The following is a 21946-nucleotide window of genomic DNA, read 5'->3' on the forward strand; positions in this document are numbered from 1 at the left end:
CTCCACCGGAACTCGAGCAGGAACTCCACCGGAACCCCACCGAATGCCACCCGAACACACCGGACGACACCGGAACACACTGGAACGAACTCCAGCAGAACTCCACCGGAACACCACCTGAACTACAGCGAACCCAGCAGAACACCACCGGAACCACACCGGAACGCCACCGTAAAGCGGAACGCCACACGAAAACTCCACCGAACTCGAGCAGAACTCCACCGAACCCCACCTAATGCCACCCGAACACCACCCCGAACGCCACCGGAACACCACTGGAACTCCAGCAAACTCCACCGGAACACCACCTGAACTACAGCAGAACTCCAGCAGAACACCACCGGAACACCACCGGAACGCCACCGGAAATCCACCGGAACGCCACTGAAACTCCACCGAACTCGAGCAGAACTGCACCGGAACACCACCGGAACACCACCGAACGCCACCGAACACCACCGGAACACCCACCGGAACTCCTCAGAACTCCAACTGGAACACCCCGGAACGCCACCGGCTCCAGCAGAACTCCACCGAACTCCAGCATAAAACCTCCTCCGGAACACCACCGGAACACCACTGGAACCACCGTAAAGCTACCGGAACTCCAGCAGAACTCCACCGGAACACCAACGGAACTCCAGCAGAACTCCACCGGAATGCCACCGGAACAACAGCAGAACTCCAGCAGAACACCACCGGAACAACACTGGAACTCCGGCAGAACTCCACCGTAACGCCACCTGAACTACAGCAAACTCCAGCAGAACGCCACCGGAACACCACCGAACACCACCCGGAACGCCACCGGAACTCTAGCAGAACTCCACTGGAACGCCAGCTGACAACGCAGAACTCCAGCAGAATACCACGGGAACGCCACCGAACGCCACCGGAAACAACACCGCCAGAACACCACCAGAACGCTGCCGGAACGTTGCTAGAACGCCGCTGGAAAGGCCGCCGGAACGCCGCCGGAATGCCCGATCTCCAGTCAGACCAGCGTCTGTCTCCGTCTTTTCACACTCGCCAACCAACCACAACACTCTCTCTAAGCCAGGCTGTCTCTCTGCTTTAAGCTCCTCCCACCCGGGCGCAGCCAATCAGAATCCCCCCAGCGCCCCGGGACGCCTGGGCCTGCAGGGGGCAGCAGGGAGACTGCCTGAAAGCTGCTGAGCAGCGGACTGTGGAGTAGACCCTCAACTCAACCCCACCTTGCTTCAGGAAACCCTGGTGACATTCTGTGACTCGGTGTGTGTGGTGTGTGTGTGTCTCCTCATGATGTGTGTGTGTGTGTGTGTGTGTGTGCTCTGTCACTGTTTATAAACACTGCAAGTTAACACAGAACACGCCTTTAGCTGAAGAATGATGAAGCCCCACCCCTGAGAAACTACTTACCTCCTGCTCTCACCTGCTCCACCTGCTCCACCTTCAGACAGAACCCTGCGGAACTCCGGGTTAACGGTGGTCTGAGTCGTGAGCGGCGCTGCTGCTTGATAATCCTCAGTTTCTCTGGTTTTGGTCGTATGGCTTCATATTTCTATATTCTTTTCTCTCTCTCTCTCTCTCTCTCCTCCTCTCTCTCTTCTCCTCTCTCTCTCCTCTTCTCTCTCTCTCTCTCCCCTTCTCTCTCTCTCTCCCTCTCTTCTCTCTCTCTCTCTCTCTCCTCTCTCTCTCCTCGTGTTTGGAGTTGGAGATCAGGAACCCGGGCGTTCTGCTGCTTCGTTCCCATGAATCACTGAACTGTTTACATGCTGAAGCCGCCGACCACGTAGAAACCGGGAGGGTTCCTGTTCCGGCCCAGAATGTTCTATCTGATCAATAAAGCAACGAGATGCTGAGTCCGAGGCGCCGGAACTCTGAACCCTTTCCAGTTTTCTCTCTGCTGTTCCTCAGGTTCTACCAGTTCCAGTGCTCGGTGTGTACGAAGGGACCGGAGACCATCCAGAGGCTGCCCATGACCTGGTGAGTCTGGCAGGGAACCGGAGCGCGTCCCTGGTTCTGGGTCATGTCCTGTTGTTCCGCTGTAAAGATCCCAACGTTCAGCAGACAGGAAGAGTTCTCTCCAGGTTCTTCAGACTTTAAAAACTGACTTCAGAAAAAACTTTGGAGTTCAAATCAAACGTCAGAGTCACAGCCTCCACCTCCTCCTCCATCACCTCCACCTCCTCCTACATCACCTCCGTACTGATCAGCTCATCCATCTCTCTGCTTTGTGTGGTTTCAGGGTGGATCTGGCTCATCTGGTCCTCTATCATCTGTCGCTGTGCTGCAAGAGGAAGTACTTCGACTTCGACCATGAGATCCTGTCCTTCACCAACGAGAACTGGGACTGGCTGCTGCTGGGCTCGGTAGGGACGGGGACATGTCCCACCTTCCGGTCCAACTTGCATAATGGAGCCTGCTGAAACCATGTCAAATACTGCCAAATGCTGCAAAATACTGCCCCATATGTCCCATTCTGCCAAATTCTACCCCATCTGCCCCATCTGCCACCCCAGAGAGCAGCATGACTGCAGATAAAGGCTGCATTAGCGCCTCCTGCTGGCCTGAGAGAGAAACAGCGACTCTGGCTTCATTCTGAAGACGATAAAAACGATCTGAGTTCTGTTTTAATGTGAGGAAATAAATTTCAGCTCAGATTCAAAAATCAGGCCCAGATTTGAACAAGTTGCTCTGGTTTAACCATCTGCTGGTTTTGGTAAAAGTTTCTCTCCCTGGCTTTCAGGACCGAAACTAGAACCTCAGCTTTGTCCTGGTGGAGCTGCAGGAAATCCACTGCATCCAGGACTGGATGTCTGAGACCCAGATCAAAAGGGTTTCTATTGGTCCTGAGTCACCAGGAGACACGGCCACAAACAGCTGAGCATCATCAGAGTAGCTATGGAGACTGATGAACAGCTGAGCATCATCAGAGTAAGGCTGAATCCCATTTCACCCCTTAGCCCTTCCCCTTGGCCCTTCCCCTTAGCCCTCCGCCTATGAAACGGAGTGCTAAGGGGTAGGGGAGAAAGTCAACCCCTCCGAATTGGGACACCCCTCCGACAATCGCGTACGTCATCAGTAGTCGCCGCTGCCGATGACGTAGGCAGATGCGACAATTATCTGCCGAAGAAGAATGTTTTTCTTACATTTTAAAACTTTATTAATTGACAAATACTGACATTTATGAACGTCTTTCGTTGCGGACGCCGCCATCTTGCCGATCTTGGAAGGCTTTCTGAGAAATCTGTCATCCAGTGGCGATGGTGGCGAGGGGCGCTTGTTTTTGTTCGCCTGGACCGTGGGGTTAGTTCACTTCCGCATTGGCGGGGGCGCTCGTTTCCCACCCGCGCATTCCAGGCGGGCCGTGTTGAAGAAACCAGTTTATTGAAAATAATCGTCTATCTGTTGTGTTTGGAATGCGCCTGGAATGCGCGGGTGTGGAAACGATCACTCCAGTCAATGCGGAAGTGAATTAACCCCGCCCGCCAGGCATGATCTAGGCTGAAAGAACAAGCGCCCCTCGCCATCGGCCGATACCCCTCCGTTTGGAGTGTGCCTCTCGAGAATCTCCTTTTGGAGGGGTGACTGGCCCTCTTTCTTGGCCCTACCCCTCCGTCATAATGACAATTGGGACACTCCTACCCCTCCACGTGAACGCGCAAAACGAGGGGTAGGGCCAAGGGGAAGGGCTAAGGGGTGAAATGGGATTCAGCCTAACTATGGAGACTGATGAACAGCTGAGCATCATCAGAGTAACTATGGAGACTGATGAACTGCTGAGCATCATCAGAGTAACTATGGAGACTGATGAACTGCTGAGCATCATCAGAGTAACTATGGAGACTGATGAACAGCTGAGCATCATCAGAGTAACTATGGAGACTGATGAACAGCTGAGCATCATCAGAGTAACTATGGAGACTGATGAACTGCTGAGCATCATCAGAGCAACTATGGAGACTGATGAACAGCTGAGTATCATCAGAGTAACTATGGAAACTGATGCTGTGTCTCCTGATGACACCCCCGTACAGGAAGCATGTAGAGGTTAAGACGAATGGGACCTAAAATTGAACCTTGGGGAACCCCACAGCTAATTTCATGGGTTCCTGAGGAACATGTGTCCATACTGACATAGAAACATGGATCTGTGAGAAAAGACCGGAACCAGTTCAGAGCAGTACCAGAGAGGCCCACCAGGGGTCTCAGTCTATCTATTTATTTAAATGTGGTGGTCTACTTTGTGAAAAGCAGTGCTCAGGGCCAGCAGAACCAACACTGTCAGTTTTTTATTATCTAAATTCCACCTGATATAATTTAAAACCTTTAAAGGGCGTCTGGGTTCTGCGGTTCCCTCTAGAACCAGACTGACATCTTTCTAAAATGTTATTTGTGATTAAAAAGTCACTGACTTGGTTAAAAACCAGTCTTGGTAAAACTTGACTTAAAAACGGTCACGTGGATTCAGGTATGGATCAGGATCGCTCTTCTTCACCGCCGCCGTCTTAAAGGCAGTGAGGAAGACTCCGGTCTGTATGGAAGCCAGTATGGGCCAAAAATCAGATGAAATGCTTTTGTCAATATGCTTTTTCATTTTGAGGCTGTGGCTGCTTTAACTGACTCCTAACAAGAAATCATAAGAAATCAAACAAACTGAATTGAACTTTTCATCTTCCAGACATTCCATCATCAATCAATCAATCAATGTATTTTTGTACAGCCCAGTATCACAACAACAGCTGCCTCAGAGGCTTCAAGATGTTACATTGGTCGGTAAAAATAAAAACAGTGAATAAGCATAATGTTAATAAGTCAAATTCACAGTAACGAGAAAAAAAGGAAGCAACCACCGCCTTAGACCCTCACATCCGGCAAGAAAAAACTCCAGAAACCCAGTGGGAAAAGAAGAGATCTTGGGGAGAACCACAGTATGGAGGGATCCCTCTCCCAGGGACGGACAGCTTTGGCAACAGCTAGCATGAGACAATAAAAAGTAAAGCCTAGGACTATGTTGAGTACAGTCCATTGGATGGTCCAGCACAAGAACCACGGATCCCAGAAGTAGAACTGAAGCCAGTCTGCGGGCAGGACCGACAGGAGTGTCCTCCCGGTCCGGATGGAGCTTGTTCGTAGGCCCTCATGATAGTGGAGTCAGCAACTGAAACTGGAGAAGACTCCCCCTCGAAGGGGGGGACAGCAGGTGAAAAGCAATGAACGGACTAAAGGGAAGAACATTCAGACATTAGAGGACAGGGCTCAGTGCACCGTACTTCCCACAGCATTCTAGCTCCTAGGGCAGCTTTGTGGATAGTTTAGTATTTAGACTAGTATTTAGTTAGTGTAGTTTAGTTTAGAGTCCCGAGCTGACCTGATCATAGGCTGCATCAGTGGCGGACCGTGCATTTCACACTAAGGCCTTCAGAACAGATCTGCCTGAACCAATCCACCTCTCAATACCTATTTTATGTCTATAAAAAAACTCCTATTAAACAGATATGCATATGAAGGGTGGTTGCACAGCAGATAGATACTTGTGCAGCCAGAATAAATGCCTTTGCTGAAGTGCACAAGTCTCCTACTACATCTGTGCACATACAATAAGCATCAACAACTTAATAAAACAGCAATATTATTTAGGAAAAGAGGAACATTTTACTCACCAAAATCCCGATTATTTGTAAACAAAATACATCCACCTTTCTTTCCTCAAAATGAGTTTAATTGTTCTGTCATATAGATTATCCGTGCGTTTAAGTCCCATAAAGCCAGGGCTGAAAGTCCAGCTTGTCCTGTGGTATTGTAAGTTTTAATTCTCTTCAGCTCTTCTTCTTCTTCTTTGAAATAATTGAGGTAGGCGACCAACAACTTAGGTGCATACCGCCCCCTACTGTATCTCTTGGTGAATGTAAATCAGAAGGCCTGGATCTGCTGTTGTTAGTGTAGCTAGCTAGAAGGCGCTGAGTCGCCAACTCGAAATCTGATTGGTTGAAGCAACTGTCTGTTTGACGCTGCACTTTACTTTACTGCGCCATCATGAACAGACTGTGAAGGCCTCGGGCAGATTTCTTTGACCCTAGCAACAGATGATGCCTGAAATCTGATTGGTTAAATTATTTAATATGAAAAAAAAACATGTCTGGAAGCAGCGCGACCACGGGAAAACTATGAAAGGAACTGGAACATACCGTTTGGAATCATTTATTAATTTATGGACAAAATATAATTTATATCAGTCTGTAATTCAGATACTTTTTAGGCCAGCAGAGAAGGCCTTGCAGGCCCTGGCGGCCCACCACTGGGCTGCATCGAAGAGAAACGTCTTGAGCCTAACCTTAAATGTGGAGACTGTGTCTGCCTCTTTGACACCACTTGGAAGCTGGTTCCATAAAAACGGTGCCTGATAGCTAAAGGCTCTTCCACCTAGTGTCCATTTAGAGACTCTAGGAGTCACCAGTAACCCTGCATTTTGAGAGCGGAGTGCTCTGATTGGTTGATAAGGCATTAAAGCATCTTGGAGATAGGTCGGAGCCATCCCATTTAGGATTTTGTAAGTGAGGAGAAGGATTTTAAATCTAACTCTAAACTCGACTGGAAGCCAGTGAAGAGATTTTAGAACGGGAGTAATGTGTTCACCTCTTCTAGTTCCAGTTAATAATCTGGCGGCTGCATTTTGAACCAACTGAAAGTTTTTGAACGCTCTTTTTGGGCAGGCTGCAAGAAGGGAGTTGCAGAAGTCCAGTCTAGTAGAAACAAATGCATGGATGAGTTTTTCTGCATCGCTTCTAGGTAGAATGTTTCTTATTTTAGCTATGTTGCACAAGTGGAAATATGCTGTTTTACAAGCCAGGTTGATGTGTGCTTTAAAGGAGATATCCTGATCAAATAAGACCCCGAGGTTCCTGACAGTAGAGGAGGAGGATACACTGACGTTATCTAAGGTGATAATGTGTTCAGATAGACACTCTCTCAGTTTATGGGGGCCTAGTATAATGACCTCTGTTTTGCCAGGATTCAGACGGAGATAGTTTGTAGTCATCCAGGTTTTAATTTCTCTGATACAGTCACTGAGTCTGTCTATTTGATTAGTTTGATCAGGTTTCATAGATAAATACAGTTGTGTGTCATCTGCATAGCAATGAAAATTGATATCGTGACTTCTAATTATGTTCCCTAAAGGAAGCATATATAACAGAAATAAAATTGGCCCGAGCACGGACCCTTGAGGAACCCCATAACTGACCTGGGAGCACGGTGAGGACTGTTGGTTAACGTGAACAAATTGGTACCTGTTAGATAAATAGGATTTGAACCAGCAGAGGGCTTTTCCTCTGATGCCGACCTCACATTCTAACCTCTGCAGGAGAATATTGTGGTCGATTGTATCAAAAAGCTGCACTGAGGTCTAAGAGAACCAGGATTGAGGCTAGACCTGCGTCAGCCGCCAATAGCAAGTCATTAGTGACTTTAACTAACGCAGTCTCAGTGCTGTGATAAGCTCTATATCCTGACTGAAATTTCTCAAATAAACTATTGTCCTGTAGGTGGTGGCAAAGCCGTTTAACCACAACTTTTTCCAGGACTTTTGAAATAAAAAGCAGATTTGATATCGGTCTGTAGTTGGCTAGAATATCAGGATCGAGATTAGGTTTTTTCAGCAGTGGTTTGATTACTGCGAATTTAAATGACTGTGGCACATAGCCAATTTCTAGAGACGTATTTATTATAGTTATGATCGTATTTAAGATAACTGGAAGAATATCTTTGAAAAGCTTAGTTGGAATTGGATCTAGGAGACAGGTCGAAGTTTTAGAAGACATTACAATCGAAGTAATCTCAGCCCCATTTACTGGTGAGAAACTATCTAGTATTTCAGGTATTTCAGGTGGAGGCAGTGGCTGGATTCCCTGAGATTGATCTGAGGAAAGCGCTTCACTGATTTTACCTCTAATGGTTATGATTTTATCATAAAGAATTTAAGAAAGTCATGGCAGTTTAAAGATTCTGGGATTACTGGTTCCACTACAGTATGACTGTTTGTCAGTCTGGCTACAGTGTTGAACAGAAACCGAGGGTTATTTTTGTTTATTTCTATTAAACAAGAGTAATATAATGTCTTGGCTTTAAAAAGAGTTTGTTTATAGCTTAGCAAGCTACATTTCCAAGCCTTCAGAGATTGTTCCCATTTAGATTTACGCCACAGTCTTTCTAATTGCTGAGTTTTTTGTTTGAGAACACGGGTTTCAGAATTAAACCATGGAGCAACGCGCCTGGGTCGATTGGTTTTCAGCTGCAACGGAGCCACTACGTCAAGGGCAGATTTTAGTGAGTGCATAGCACTGTCAACAAACTGATCACTATTATCACCACTGGTCAATAAGCTCATTTCTGTGAGTTCACAAGATAATGCAGCAAATGCAGGCTGGATCAGTTCTTTGTACCGAGCCACAGATTTTTCAGATAATGTCCGTATCAGCTGAATTTTATCTTTTTGAGCAGAGTAGTCTTCAATCAAAACCTGAAAAGTAATCAAAAAATGGTCTGAGAGTATGGGGTTCTGAGGGAGAACATTTAGGTCCCTGACCTCTATCCCATATTTTAAGACCAGATCCAGGGTGTGCTTCTGACTATGAGTGGATTCATCAACATTTTGAGTGAAACCGATACTATCTAATACTGCAATAAACGCATTACTCAAACTGTCACCAGAATCATCCACAGGGATGTTAAAGTCACCTATTATAAGAATCTTGTTATGAGCCAATACTATATTGCTTAAAAACTCTGAGAACTCAGTTAAAAAGTCAGAGTAAGGACCAGGAGGTCGATACACAATAATTAGTAGCACAGCTTTTTGATTCTTCCAATTTGGACAAGTAAGCGTTAGTATTAAGCTTTCAAAAGAGTTGAATTTAACATTAGTTTTGGGTTTAAGAAGAAGACTGGAGTGGGATATCATTGCCACACCTCCACCTCGACCTGTTGATCTAGCTGTTTGGAAATTAACATAGGTTGGAGGGGTACATTCATTGAGCCTCACATAGTCATCTTGCTGAAGCCAAGTTTCTCTTAGAGCAAGGAGATCAATGTTATTGTCACTGATAAGGTCATTAACTAACAAAGATTTAGTGGAGATTGCTCTAATGTTTAGTAGACCACATTTTATGTATTTCCTACTGGAAAAGTTATTCTGTCTCATACAGGTGTTAAGCTTTTTACCCATTGACTTTTTTCTAATGCTTTGAGCACTTTGGACAGACACAGTCTCTGTTAGCCTAGGTAAACCTCCATGCTTGACTTGTAAGAATCCGGGAGCAGGATTAGTGACGGGATCAACAAGATCAACAGAGGAGCGTTCTACACAACTGCTCTGCCCCCGGGGCTCATAGCTGGTTTGTCAATTTAGGGTACTAAGCCGATCAGTCATATTGTGAGCTAAAAGGGCTGCACCATCCAAAGTTGGGTGGATGCTGTCCCTGCGGATGAGCCCAGGCTTTCCCCAGAAGGTGCACCAGTTGTTTAGAAAAATAACTCCGTTTTCCTCACTCCATCTAGACAACCAGCGATTGAATGATGAAAGTCGGCTATACATTTCATCATTGACCAAATTGGGCAGGGGACCAGAGAATATTACGGCATCAGACATCGACTTAGCCAATTCACACACCGAGGCTACTTGTAATTTGAGCACCTCTGATTGTCGGGCATCATTACCGCCTGCGTGAATCACGACTCGACGGAATCTCCTACCTTCCTGTTTTAAAAGCCTAAGGTTCCCCTCGATGTCCCCCACTCTGGCCCCCGGGTAACACCTAACCTTCACCGCTGGCAGCTTCACGTCTCTAACTATAGAGCTGCCAATCACCAGCGTGTCCAGTTCAGCCGGTGTGTCGTCGCTGAGGGGAGAGAACCTATTGCAGACGTGAAGCGGTTCTTGGAGTGCTACGTGGCGGTGCTTAGCACTAGCCTTCCTCCGGACCGTCACAAACCGGTCCTGGTCTTGTCCCGGCTGCTCGGGACCTGCTGCGGGGCTAGGCTTGCTAACACTCCTCTCACTGCGGGAGTGGGCTGCGAGCCCTGCTGCTACCTGGCTGTAGCTAGCGCTGCCCTGCCCCTCACATCTGCGCAGCCGCTCCTCTAACTTGGTTACCCTGGCCTCCAGCGCTGTCAATACACTGCACTTTACACAAATACCCCTATCGTCAAGGGAGGCAGGGTTCTGACTCAACATACGGCACACTGAGCAGGGAAGAAAAGAAGACAGAGGAGAGGACGCCATAGTGGTCCCGACGGACCAAGCTAGTTAGCACACTAAGCTAGTTAGCACGCTGGTGGTGCTAACGGCGGAGAAGAAATGTAATTCACGAGAGATCACTGGTCAATCGGGGGCGAAAGTAACCCCGGGGGCGTAAATAACCCCAATTTTTTGATTGCTTCGTGAATTAACAGTAATAGCAAGAGAGAGACAGCAAGCACTTCAGTCGCTCGCAAGCTTCAGCAACACGGAAAACACTCACCGGAGTGACGTCAGCAGCAGGTCGGCACCCCCGTGGGTCTTTTTCATTTGGACTTCTTCCAAATGAAAAAGAAAATAACCTTCAACATTTAACTTCCCAACGTGCCCAGCAAAACCCTGACCCTGACCCCAGCAGAAACCCTGACCCCAGAAAAGGCATCAGAGTTCAGTGCTCAGTTCATCATGTTTTCAAACGGTTCCTCAGAGAACCCATGGTCACGGTGCAGGACCGGGGTCAAACAGGCAGGTTGTTGGTTGAACTTCGGAGAAAGTGGACCAAGAGTCCTTCATGGACCAGGTCCAACTGGTCCAGGGTTCCTCAGTGGGATGATCAGTGTGACAGAACCGGTTCCGGTCGGGTTCTGGAAATGAGAGTCCAGGATGTTCTGGATTCTACCCAGTCCAGATGTCCGGCCTCCAGCTGGGCGCTGAGAGCAGGAAGGGTCACTGGTGACCCCCGGGTGACCCTGGACCGTGGGGGTGACCCTGGACCAGCGGGTGACCCTGGACCAGCGGGTGACCCTGGACCGGCGGGTGACTCTGGACCGCCAGGTGACCCTGGACCGCCGGGTGACCCTGGACCCCAGAGTGACCCTGGACCCCCAGTTGACCCTGGACCGGCGGGTGACCCTGGACCGGCAGGTGACCCTGAACCCCCGGGTGACCCTGGACCCCCAGTTGACCCTGGACCGGCGGGTGACCCTGGACCCCCAGTTGACCCTGGACCCCCGGGTGACCCTGGACCGCCGGGTGACCCTGAACCAGCAGGTGACCCTGGACCCCTGAGTGACCCTGGACCGCCAGGTGACCCTGGACCCCCGGGTGACCCTGGACCCCCAGGTGACCCTGGACCGCCGGGTGACCCTGGACCGCCGTGTGACCCTGGACCCCCAGGTGACCCTGGACCCTGCAGCTCTGCTAACAGGCCGGGTTCTGGGTGACGGGCTCTGTGGTCCGGGTCCAGAGAGCCAAAGCCCTGAAAGAAAGGCACCGGCAGTCCAGAGGAGTCCCGGAGCCAGCCCCAGTGAGACCCTCTGCAGAGCCCAGGACCACGCCCAGCGGGAGGGGGGGGGGGGGGGGGGGGGGGTGTCGCAGGCGTCGCCCCAGAGGCGGTCTGGGTCTGGGTCCCAGTCTGGGTCCCGGTCTGGTGGACTGGCAGGGCGGCTCAGTGCGGGGTCCGAACGGTGAACCGTGTCCGGAATCCAGAGGGACCAGAGAGACCAGAGGCTCCGTCAGGACCTCCACACACCAAGGCGGTTGGAGGTACGGATCCCGCAGAAGCGTCACTGTAGTACCAGATGGACCAGTCAGCCGGACCCAGAGGGGCCAGAGGGGCCAGAGGGACCAGAGGGGCCAGAGGGACCAGAGGGACTCGGTGAGACCACGGAACCCTCTGCAGCCCCGACAGCGTCTGGACCAGAACCCTGCTGGGTCTGGGACTGATGCCACAACATCCGGACTGCTGCCCCCCTCGCCCCTCCGCTGGGCTGACTTGCTGCCAGACTCCTTCCTTCCACGTTGGTCCAGAAGAGACCAGGACCCGGTCCTCCTGCAGCCGGCTGCTCCGCTGTGGCCTGGGCCTCCCGGCAGCCAGACGGGCCTTCAGAGTCACAGAACCTGAGCACCAGGAGGACCCGGAGGACTCTGGAGGACCTGGAGGACTCTGGAGGACTCTGGAGGACAATGGAGGACAATGGAGGACTCTGGAGGACCTGGAGGACTCTGGAGGACATGGAGGAGCTGGAGGACTGTGGAGGACCTGGAGGACTCTGGAGGACTCTGGAGGACTCTGAAGGACCTGGAGGACATGGAGAACCTGGAGGACTCTGGAGGACAATGGAGGACAATGGAGGACTCTGGAGGACCTGGAGGACTGTGGAGGACATGGAGGACCTGGAGGACTCTGGAGGACTCTGCAGGACTATGGAGGACCTGGAGGACATGGAGGACCTGGAGGACTCTGGAGGACCTGGAGGACTCTGGAGGACTCTGGAGGACAATGGAGGACAATGGAGGACTCTGGAGGACCTGGAGGACTCTGGAGGACATGGAGGAGCTGGAGGACTCTGGAGGACCTGGAGGACTCTGGAGGACTCTGGAGGACTCTGGAGGACCTGGAGGACATGGAGGACCTGGAGGACTCTGGAGGACATGGAGGACCTGGATGACTCTGGAGGACCTGGAGGACTCTGGGGGTCTGTGAGACCAGAGGGAGCTGGTGTCCCTCTGGACAAGGTACCAAACCGGTGCTGATCAGCTTTCTCGGGTCACCCCGGGGTCACCCAGGGGTCACCCAGGGCTCACCCCGGGGTCACAGGTATTGACCTTATTCAGGAAGTGCTGCTGGGCCATTATGTGTCATAACTCCCGGTTTGCTGTCTCGGCGCCGTGTTGACAGCGAGTTCGCCTGCTGTGTTGCTCACTTTTATGAAGTCTGAACATGAGCAGCCTCGTCTGCTCCGTCCATGGACGCCACAACAACTTTAAGAAGAGGAAGCTTTCGCTTTCTCAAAACCGTTCAGAGCAGAGAAGCCCAGACGTGAGCGCTGCGGGCGGCGTTCAGACTGCACCCACCTCCGTCTGAAGAAGAGGAGCTCTGCTGCTGGATGAGGGCGCTCGTCCTTCTCAACAAGTCGAACTCTGCCTTCTGAGAGTCTCTGTCGTGTTTCAAACTCAGGGTTTTAGGTTAACAGCAGCTCGCAGCCACCACAGGCTAACATGCTAAGCTATCGAACAGCTACAGTGCACGACAGAGGACTTCATTCATAAAAATAAAACAAAGAAGGTACTCAGCTCTTACCTCGTTCTGAATTTTGAGCCAGATTTGACTTCAGTAGATTTTCGGGATCGTCCCAACCCGCGATAAAAGAGCATGGTGGTCTCCAGGCTGTCTGTCGCTGTCAGCTGTCACCAACATCCTGCTAAATGTGAAGAGGTCCTGGCCTGACTGGGGCAACACTGGCTGTAAAACCCTACAGCCCTGCTGATGGTTAAAAAAAAAAAACAGCTGACTTTCCCACTGTGAAGATATTTGTAAGCTCTGTGCTCTTGTAGTTCCTCCAGGCTGAACCGTCCACATCCAGCGATGCACAAAGTCATTAAAATATGACCAGACAGGACAGGAGACCACTTCCATGTCCTCCTCCGCTCTGCTAAAGCCTCGGATGAGGAAGACTTGTTCCATTACAGCTTTTAAGAGAGGTTTTACTTTCTCCCCACTCTACTTTCTCGTCTGTTTACACCGCAGTTGTCGCTAACTGGAAGTGCAAACACAAAGCGGAAGTCCCGCCCCTAGAGAAGTGGGCGGGCCTGGATAAGGTGAATAGCTGAACTGCTGTTGTGAAGGGAATGCTCCGTGCCTGCTCCGTGCCTCCAGCGCCCCCTGCTGGTCTGGAGGGACGGCTGTGTCCACACTGAGCATTAACAGGAATGTCGACGTGAACTTGGAGGGACGAGTCGCAGGTTATTCTCTCTCTCTCACTCGATCGCCCGGCAGCTCAGCCCTCATCCAGCGTGTGATTGGCTCGTCTCTCTCCAGGAAAACATGAAGCCAGGATGAGAGGAAGACGAGCCGGAGCAGGAGAACTACACTGAGTGTAACCTCAGAGTATTACTGCAGTGAGGATTCATGTTTTACCCTTTGTCTTTAGAGGCTGGCCACTTCTTTTTTTCTTTTTTTTTTTGCCAGTTGAAGTTGGTTTCTGATTGGTGTCTATTTGCGGTTCTGGGTTTTAATTTCCATTTATTTCACGTTGAAAACTGTTGTCTCAGTAATGTTCTGTGAACCGAGCCAGCAAGACCAGTATTGAATTGTAATTTGGACAGCATTGGGTTTTGATCGCTTTATTTCATTAAGACAACGAGCTCTTCTTTTTCCAAACGTGATGCGGACAGCATGGCGGCGTCTCGCTGCCGCTTTTCATGTTTTATGCACTTTATGTTGTGCAGTTAAATTTAAAGCAGAACTCTGCAACTTTTTTACCTCGATAAATGTGTTTCAGAATCCCTGTGGGGGTAAACAAAGACTTGGCGGTGATTGGCCGCCGCCCCCCCCGCCGGGTCCGTCCTGAAAACAGCGCTTGCAGCTTCAGAGGAGCGACCGACTCCATCTGAGAGAACAAACCTGCTTTACGGCGCTCAGACGGAGGACAAGTAAAACAAACATGAAACCTGGCTAGCGTTAGCACCCCAGCCTGAGCTGAACCAACAAGACAGAAACGGAAACGGGAGTGGGACGCTCTCTGCGGGGGGGGGGGGGGGGTTACGACAGTGACCTTTCACAGGAGACCAGTAGGGGGAGCGCCAGAGCAAGTCTTGCACAGTTCTCCTTCAGCCTCTGTTTTGTTGGGGTTACATGTCAGGAGAACAGCTGATGCTGGGGTCTTGTCGGCGTCGTTGCTCCACCGCCGCACGCCGTTTCTCCCGTCCTCCATGTCTGGGCTCGGCCGATGATCCACATCCTCCAGAAGCTTTTCCGGCTTCAGACCGTCTCCCTGCTCCTTTATGACAGACTGGTTATAAAAACTGAAGCTCGTACACTGTCAACACATCATCATCTCGCATTAGAGTTTGTTTATCCTTTTCTTCTGTTTCTGAATGGCGGGGCGGCGCCCGAGCGAAGAGGCTGCAGAGAGTTTGAACGGAAGCTGCTCGTTGCTGGACGGCTGTGTGTCGTGTTGTTCTGTCAACGTGACGACGTCGTCACCACTTCTCCACTCCACTGCCACTTCACCGACGGACTAGTCCACCGGAACAAAACGAAAGTCCTTAATGCCCTACTACACACCTCCTGTCTGTCCTCCTGTCTGTCCTCCTGACTGTCCTCCTGACTGTCCTCCTGACTGTCCTCCTGACTGTCCTCCTGACTGACCTCCTGACTGTCCTCCAGACTGTCCTCCAGACTGTCCTCCTGTCTGTCCTCCTGACTGACCTCCTGACTGTCCTCCAGACTGTCCTCCTGTCTGTCCTCCTGTCTGTCCTCCTGACTGTCCTCCTGTCTGTCCTCCTGACTGTCCTCCTGTCTGTCCTTCTGACCGTCCTCCTGACTGTCCTCCTGTCTGTCCTCCTGACTGTCCTGTCTGTCCTCCTATCTGTCCTCCAGCTGTCGGAGACGCCGAGACCGGACCGCTGCCAGAACCTGCTCCACGCGCTGAACTCCCACAAGGACAGGTGAGTCCTGGCACACCAGCAGAACCAGCAGAACCAGCAGAACCAGCAGAACCAGCAGAACAGGGGCAGAAGGTAGAACTGCTGAGAGCTGCCATCGCTGGGCAGAACGTCTCTAGAACCGAGACTTCCTGGAGAACCAGACTCAGAGGAGACTTTCTGTAGAACCAGACTAGAACCACATTTTCTGAACAAATTCTGAACTAAAGAAAAAAACCGTGATGCTCTGAGGGAGGATCTGATCAGATCCCCTGGGGGGATCAGTGGAGGATCTCCATCTTCCAGGACCTGCTCTGGTCCATCCTGCTGCAGAGCAGCGCTGCTCAGCAGAGCGCCGAGGACCTGAGGACCAGGACCTGAGGAACCAGGGACCAGGACCTGAGGAACCAGGGACCAGGACCTGAGGAACCAGGGACCAGCAGCCTGGCTCTGTCAGCTGATGCAGGCGAGGACTCAGAACTCAAACAGAACCAGACAGATCCACCAGGAACCGACCAGGACCAGTGGAGGAAAGCCTGCTGAAAGAGGAGGACAGGTGCAACACATCCGGGATACCAGGCAGGACAGCATGAACAGACTGACAGGTGACACAGGGCATGAGCGCCCCCATCTGGCCACAGGAGCGCAGGACACCTGCTGTACAACAGCGGCTTGTTGTACGGTTTCTAATAACTTCACCGTCTCCTGCTTCACTGTAGAGCCAAAAATAAATAAATAAATAAACGAATAAATAAATAAATACCAACATTTATCAGCTGAATTATGAAATCCCTCCCAGCAGCAGCCTGGACTTCCTGCTGCTGTTGTCAGTCACCAACCTGTTAAACAAACTGTCTTTACGTGTGAAATGTGGAAAGAACGTTCTAATAAATACTTATAGTTCTGTACTGCCGACAGTTTAGAACCATTTCCATGTTGTTCCATGATGTTCCATCGTTTTCCTGAGAAACAAACATATAGAAGCTCCGACTGTGAGTCGTTACCAATGTCTGACCAGACCTCTGATCTGAAGGGACGGACTGTGACTGCGGGCCCTGAACGCCTCACAGCTGATCCTTCCCTCCTGAGAGCAACACCCTGACCCCTGAACAACCGGACGAAGAGACAGCAACACCCTGACCCCTGAACAACCGGACGAAGAGACAGCAACACCCTGACCCCTGAACAACCGGACGAAGAGACAGCAACACCCTGACCCCTGAACAACCGGACGAAGAGACAGCAACACCCTGACCCCTGAACAACCGGACGAAGAGACAGCAACACCCTGACCCCTGAACAACCGGACAAAGAGACAGCAACACCCTGACCCCTGAACAACCGGACGAAGAGACAGCAACACCCTGACCCCTGAACAACCGGACGAAGAGACAGCAACACCCTGACCCCTGAACAACCGGACGAAGAGACAGCAACACCCTGACCCCTGGAAAACCGGACAAAGAGACAGCAACACCCTGACCCCTGAACAACCGGACGAAGAGACAGCAACACCCTGACCCCTGAACAACCGGACAAAGAGACAGCAACACCCTGACCCCTGGAAAACCGGACAAAGAGACAGCAACACCCTGACCCCTGAACAACCGGACAAAGAGACAGCAACACCCTGACCCCTGAACAACCGGACGAAGAGACAGCAACACCCTGACCCCTGAACAACCGGACAAAGAGACAGCAACACCCTGACCCCTGAACAACCGGACAAAGAGACAGCAACACCCTGACCCCTTAACAACCGGACGAAGAGACAGCAACACCCTGACCCCTGAACAACCGGACAAAGAGACAGCAACACCCTGACCCCTGAACAACCGGACAAAGAGACAGCAACACCCTGACCCCTGAACAACCGGACGAAGAGACAGCAACACCCTGACCCCTGAACAACCGGACGAAGAGACAGCAACACCCTGACCCCTGAACAACCGGACAAAGAGACAACAACACCCTGACCCCTGAACAACCGGACGAAGAGACAGCAACACCCTCCACGTCCTCCTCTGTCACGTCAGCGTCCTCCTCCGTCAGCGTCCTCCTCCTTCAGCGTCCTCCTCCTTCAGCGTCCTCCTCCGTCAGCGTCCTCCTCCGTCAGCGTCCTCCTCCGTCAGCGTCCTCCTCCTTCAGCGTCCTCCTCCGTCAGCGTCCTCCTCCTTCAGCGTCCTCCTCCGTCAGCGTCCTCCTCCTTCAGCGTCCTCCTCCGTCAGCGTCCTCCTCCGTCAGCGTCCTCCTCCTTCAGCGTCCTCCTCCGTCAGCGTCCTCCTCCTTCAGTGTCCTCCTCCGTCAGCGTCCTCCTCCTTCAGCGTCCTCCTCCGTCAGCGTCCTCCTCCGTCAGCGTCCTCCTCCGTCAGCGTCCTCCTCCTTCAGCGTCCTCCTCCGTCAGCGTCCTCCTCCTTCAGCGTCCTCCTCCGTCAGCGTCCTCCTCCTTCAGCGTCCTTCTCCTTCAGCGTCCTCCTCCGTCAGCGTCCTCCTCCTTCAGCGTCCTCCTCCGTCAGCGTCCTCCTCCTTCAGCGTCCTTCTCCTTCAGCGTCCTCCTCCGTCAGCGTCCTCCTCCTTCAGCGTCCTCCTCCGTCAGCGTCCTCCTCCGTCAGCGTCCTCCTCCTTCAGCGTCCTCCTCCGTCAGCGTCCTCCTCCGTCAGCGTCCTCCTCCGTCAGCGTCCTCCTCCGTCAGCGTCCTCCTCCTTCAGCGTCCTCCTCCGTCAGCGTCCTCCTCCTTCAGCGTCCTCCTCCTTCAGCGTCCTCCTCCGTCAGCGTCCTCCTCCGTCAGCGTCCTCCTCCTTCAGCGTCCTCCTCCGTCAGCGTCCTCCTCCTTCAGCGTCCTCCTCCGTCAGCGTCCTCCTCCTTCAGCGTCCTCCTCCGTCAGCGTCCTCCTCCTTCAGCGTCCTCCTCCGTCAGCGTCCTCCTCCGTCAGCGTCCTCCTCCTTCAGCGTCCTCCTCCGTCAGCGTCCTCCTCCTTCAGCGTCCTCCTCCTTCAGCGTCCTCCTCCTTCAGCGTCCTCCTCCTTCAGCGTCCTCCTCCGTCAGCGTCCTCCTCCTTCAGCGTCCTCCTCCGTCAGCGTCCTCCTCCGTCAGCGTCCTCCTCCTTCAGCGTCCTCCTCCGTCAGCGTCCTCCTCCTTCAGCGTCCTCCTCCTTCAGCGTCCTCCTCCGTCAGCGTCCTCCTCCTTCAGCGTCCTCCTCCTTCAGCGTCCTCCTCCGTCAGCGTCCTCCTCCTTCAGCGTCCTCCTCCGTCAGCGTCCTCCTCCGTCAGCGTCCTCCTCCTTCAGCGTCCTCCTCCTTCAGTGTCCTCCTCCGTCAGCGTCCTCCTCCGTCAGCTCTCAGTGTCTTCTTTGTTTCCAGGTTCGTTTCTGGGAAGGAGATCAAGAAGAAGAAGTGTCTGTTCGGGTTGCAGGTTCGAGCGCCGCCGCCACTGACCTCTGACTCGTCGCCGCTCATCACGGATCCTCCTACAAGCATCACTCACCGGAGAAGGTCAGAGGTCACCGGGTGGATGGGGTCAGAGGTCACCTGGTGGAGGGGGTCAGGGGTCACCTGGTGGATAAGGTCAGAGGTCAACTGGTGAAGGGGTCAGAGGTCACCTGGTGGAGGGGTCAGAGGTCACCTGGTGGATAAGGTCAGAGGTCAACTGGTGGAGGGGGTCAGAGGTCACCTCGTGGATAAGGTCAGAGGTCACCTGGTGGAGGGGTCAGAGGTCACCTGGTGGAGGGGGTCAGGGGTCACCTGGTGGATAAGGTCAGAGGTCAACTGGTGGAGGGGGTCAGAGGTCACCTGGTGGATAAGGTCAGAGGTCAACTGGTGGAGGGGGTCAGAGGTCACCTGGTGGATAAGGTCAGAGGTCACCTGGTGGAGGGGTCAGAGGTCACCTGGTGGAGGGGGTCAGGGGTCACCTGGTGGATAAGGTCAGAGGTCAACTGGTGGAGGGGTCAGAGGTCACCTGGTGGATAAGGTCAGAGGTCAACTGGTGGAGGGGGTCAGAGGTCACCTGGTGGATAAGGTCAGAGGTCACCTGGTGGAGGGGTCAGAGGTCACCTGGTGGAGGGGGTCAGGGGTCACCTGGTGGATAAGGTCAGAGGTCAACTGGTGGAGGGGTCAGAGGTCACCTGGTGGAGGGGTCAGAGGTCACCTGGTGGAGAGGGTCAGAGGTCACCTGGTGGATAAGGTCAGAGGTCACCTGGTGGAGGGGTCAGAGGTCACCTGGTGGAGAGGGTCAGAGGTCACCTGGTGGATAAGGTCAGAGGTCACCTGGTGGAGGGGTCAGAGGTCACCTGGTGGAGAGGGTCAGAGGTCACCTGGTGGATAAGGTCAGAGGTCACCTGGTGGAGGGGGTCAGAGGTCACCTGGTGGAGGGGGTCAGATTTCTGTTCTGTGACGTTGTGACGTTGTGACAGTATGAGGTTGTGAGAGTGTGACGTTGAGACGTGATATGAGGTGCCGTACAGGACAAAACTCATTGTTAACTCCCACACACACCTGTGAAACCATGCATACACCACTATAATCACTTGCACATACACATCAAATCAACTCTCACTTACACACAAAAGCAGCTTCTTGCATATAAACTAGTATAAATTCACACACACATACTACTGAAATCCCACACATACAAACAAGACGTCCTTTACCCATTTAAATGAGTGATAAAATGTTGTATCCGAGAGGCTACACATATACATGTGTGAACTCACAGCAGTATGAACGAGTGGTTATACATGTGAATGCGTGAGGGCAAGGTAGTATAAATAAGAGGTTACATAAGTGTACGTGTGAACTCAAACTAGTGTGAATGAGAGGCTGAACTTGTCGATGTGTGAGCTGACTAGTATGAATGAAAACTATTCTAACTCTCACCTACACCTCTAAAATCATACATATACTACTATAATCATTTGCACATATACCCATAAGTAACATCTTGCATATAAACTAGTATAAATTCACACGCACACACATACTACTAAAACCTCGCACACACACAAACAAGACATCTCGTGCACATCTGAATGAGCGATGAAGTGTTGTGTGTGAGAGGTCATACATGTGTATGTGTGAACTCACAGTAGTATGAATGAGAGGTTGAACAAGTCAATGTGTGAGCTGAGCTGACACTGGACTGAATGAGAGCGCACACTATGTGCGTGTGAGAGGTATTTATATTGTCGCGGAAGAGGCGGGGCTAAAACCCTGCAGAAAGCGCATGCGCAGAGCAGGTTGGATGTACGTCCAGCAGGTGGCAGTCTGATCTATGGTGACAGCAATGCGGCAACATTCTTGTCTAATCACACCAGTTGGTGGCAGTAATGCAGTAATCCAGTTTGCCAACCGCCATTCAGCCTGGAAGAAGAAGAAGTAATGCAGCGGGTTGCTTTTCAGACTTCAGAGATGGCTAACAATGTCAATAAAGACAAAGTCAGTCAAGCGGCAGCAATTTTAAACAGCATTTTGACATCCCCGGACGTCAGTAGCGGTGTGGCCTCTGCTTTAACGGAGCAAAATTCTGTCTCTCGCCGCAATGACACAGTGGAGAGTGAGTTAGTCTCACTCTTTCCTGCAGGAGCTGCAAGCCGAGGTTCAGCAGCACCCACAGAAAGGCGCGGTAAGACGTTTTGTAATTGTTTATTTCATTATTTGTGCTCTGGTCTCCGACAGTAAAAGCTAAATTGATGATTTTAGCAGTATGCATCTCTGTCCATTGTCGAGCTGCAGAGATCGGGACAGTTCCAACGATCACATTGCGCTGTGCTAAAAGCTATGCTGTTGTCACGCCACAGCGCCAAGTTCAGGGATTTCTGCTCCACCACGTTTCCAAGCCCGGCACTGTTTTGGATCTTGGAGTGCAAACAAAAGAAGAAGGTGATGTGCTCACTGCTTTACTTACACAAACACATTTTGGCCACCACACCTTTCATGACTGCTGTTGTGCTGTGGAGAATCATTCCTGTAAGGCAGGGGTCAGCAACCTTTTTGTCATGGAGTGCCAGTTTAAAATGTTCTCATCAATGTGTGTGCCATTATCAACTAAAACACAAGTTAACACAAAATACAAAAAGATTTCCAACATACCAGGAAACTCATTCCATTCAGACAAAGCACATACAATCATATCTTTAAAGATATTTTTTCTGTTATTAACTCCAAAAAGTGCTTTCTTAAACTTTGTGCTCTGCATGCCGATGTTTCGAATTAACTGGTGCCCGCGTTAACTTCTGACCAATAGATGACTGAGACTTCATGTCGAGCTTGTCACGGGTGCGGGGTGGAAGGACCCAGGCGCAGGCAGTAGGC

General features: G+C 51.6%; 1 protein-coding gene across 1 annotated transcript in view; it reads left to right on the forward strand.

Moving 5' to 3' along the window:
* The first annotated feature begins 1834 nt into the window (after positions 1-1834).
* phf1 (PHD finger protein 1) overlaps positions 1835-21946 on the forward strand; it is a 43033-nt gene continuing 22921 nt past the window's right edge. The window contains exons 1-4 of the mRNA XM_030103510.1: positions 1835-1965; positions 2228-2351; positions 15600-15667; positions 19001-19132. Coding sequence (XP_029959370.1) covers positions 1835-1965; positions 2228-2351; positions 15600-15667; positions 19001-19132 — 455 coding nt within the window. The remainder of the gene's footprint in view (positions 1966-2227; positions 2352-15599; positions 15668-19000; positions 19133-21946) is intronic.

The sequence above is a fragment of the Salarias fasciatus genome, chromosome 11 (genome assembly GCF_902148845.1).
Source record: "Salarias fasciatus chromosome 11, fSalaFa1.1, whole genome shotgun sequence".
Classification (NCBI taxonomy): Eukaryota; Metazoa; Chordata; class Actinopteri; order Blenniiformes; family Blenniidae; genus Salarias; species Salarias fasciatus.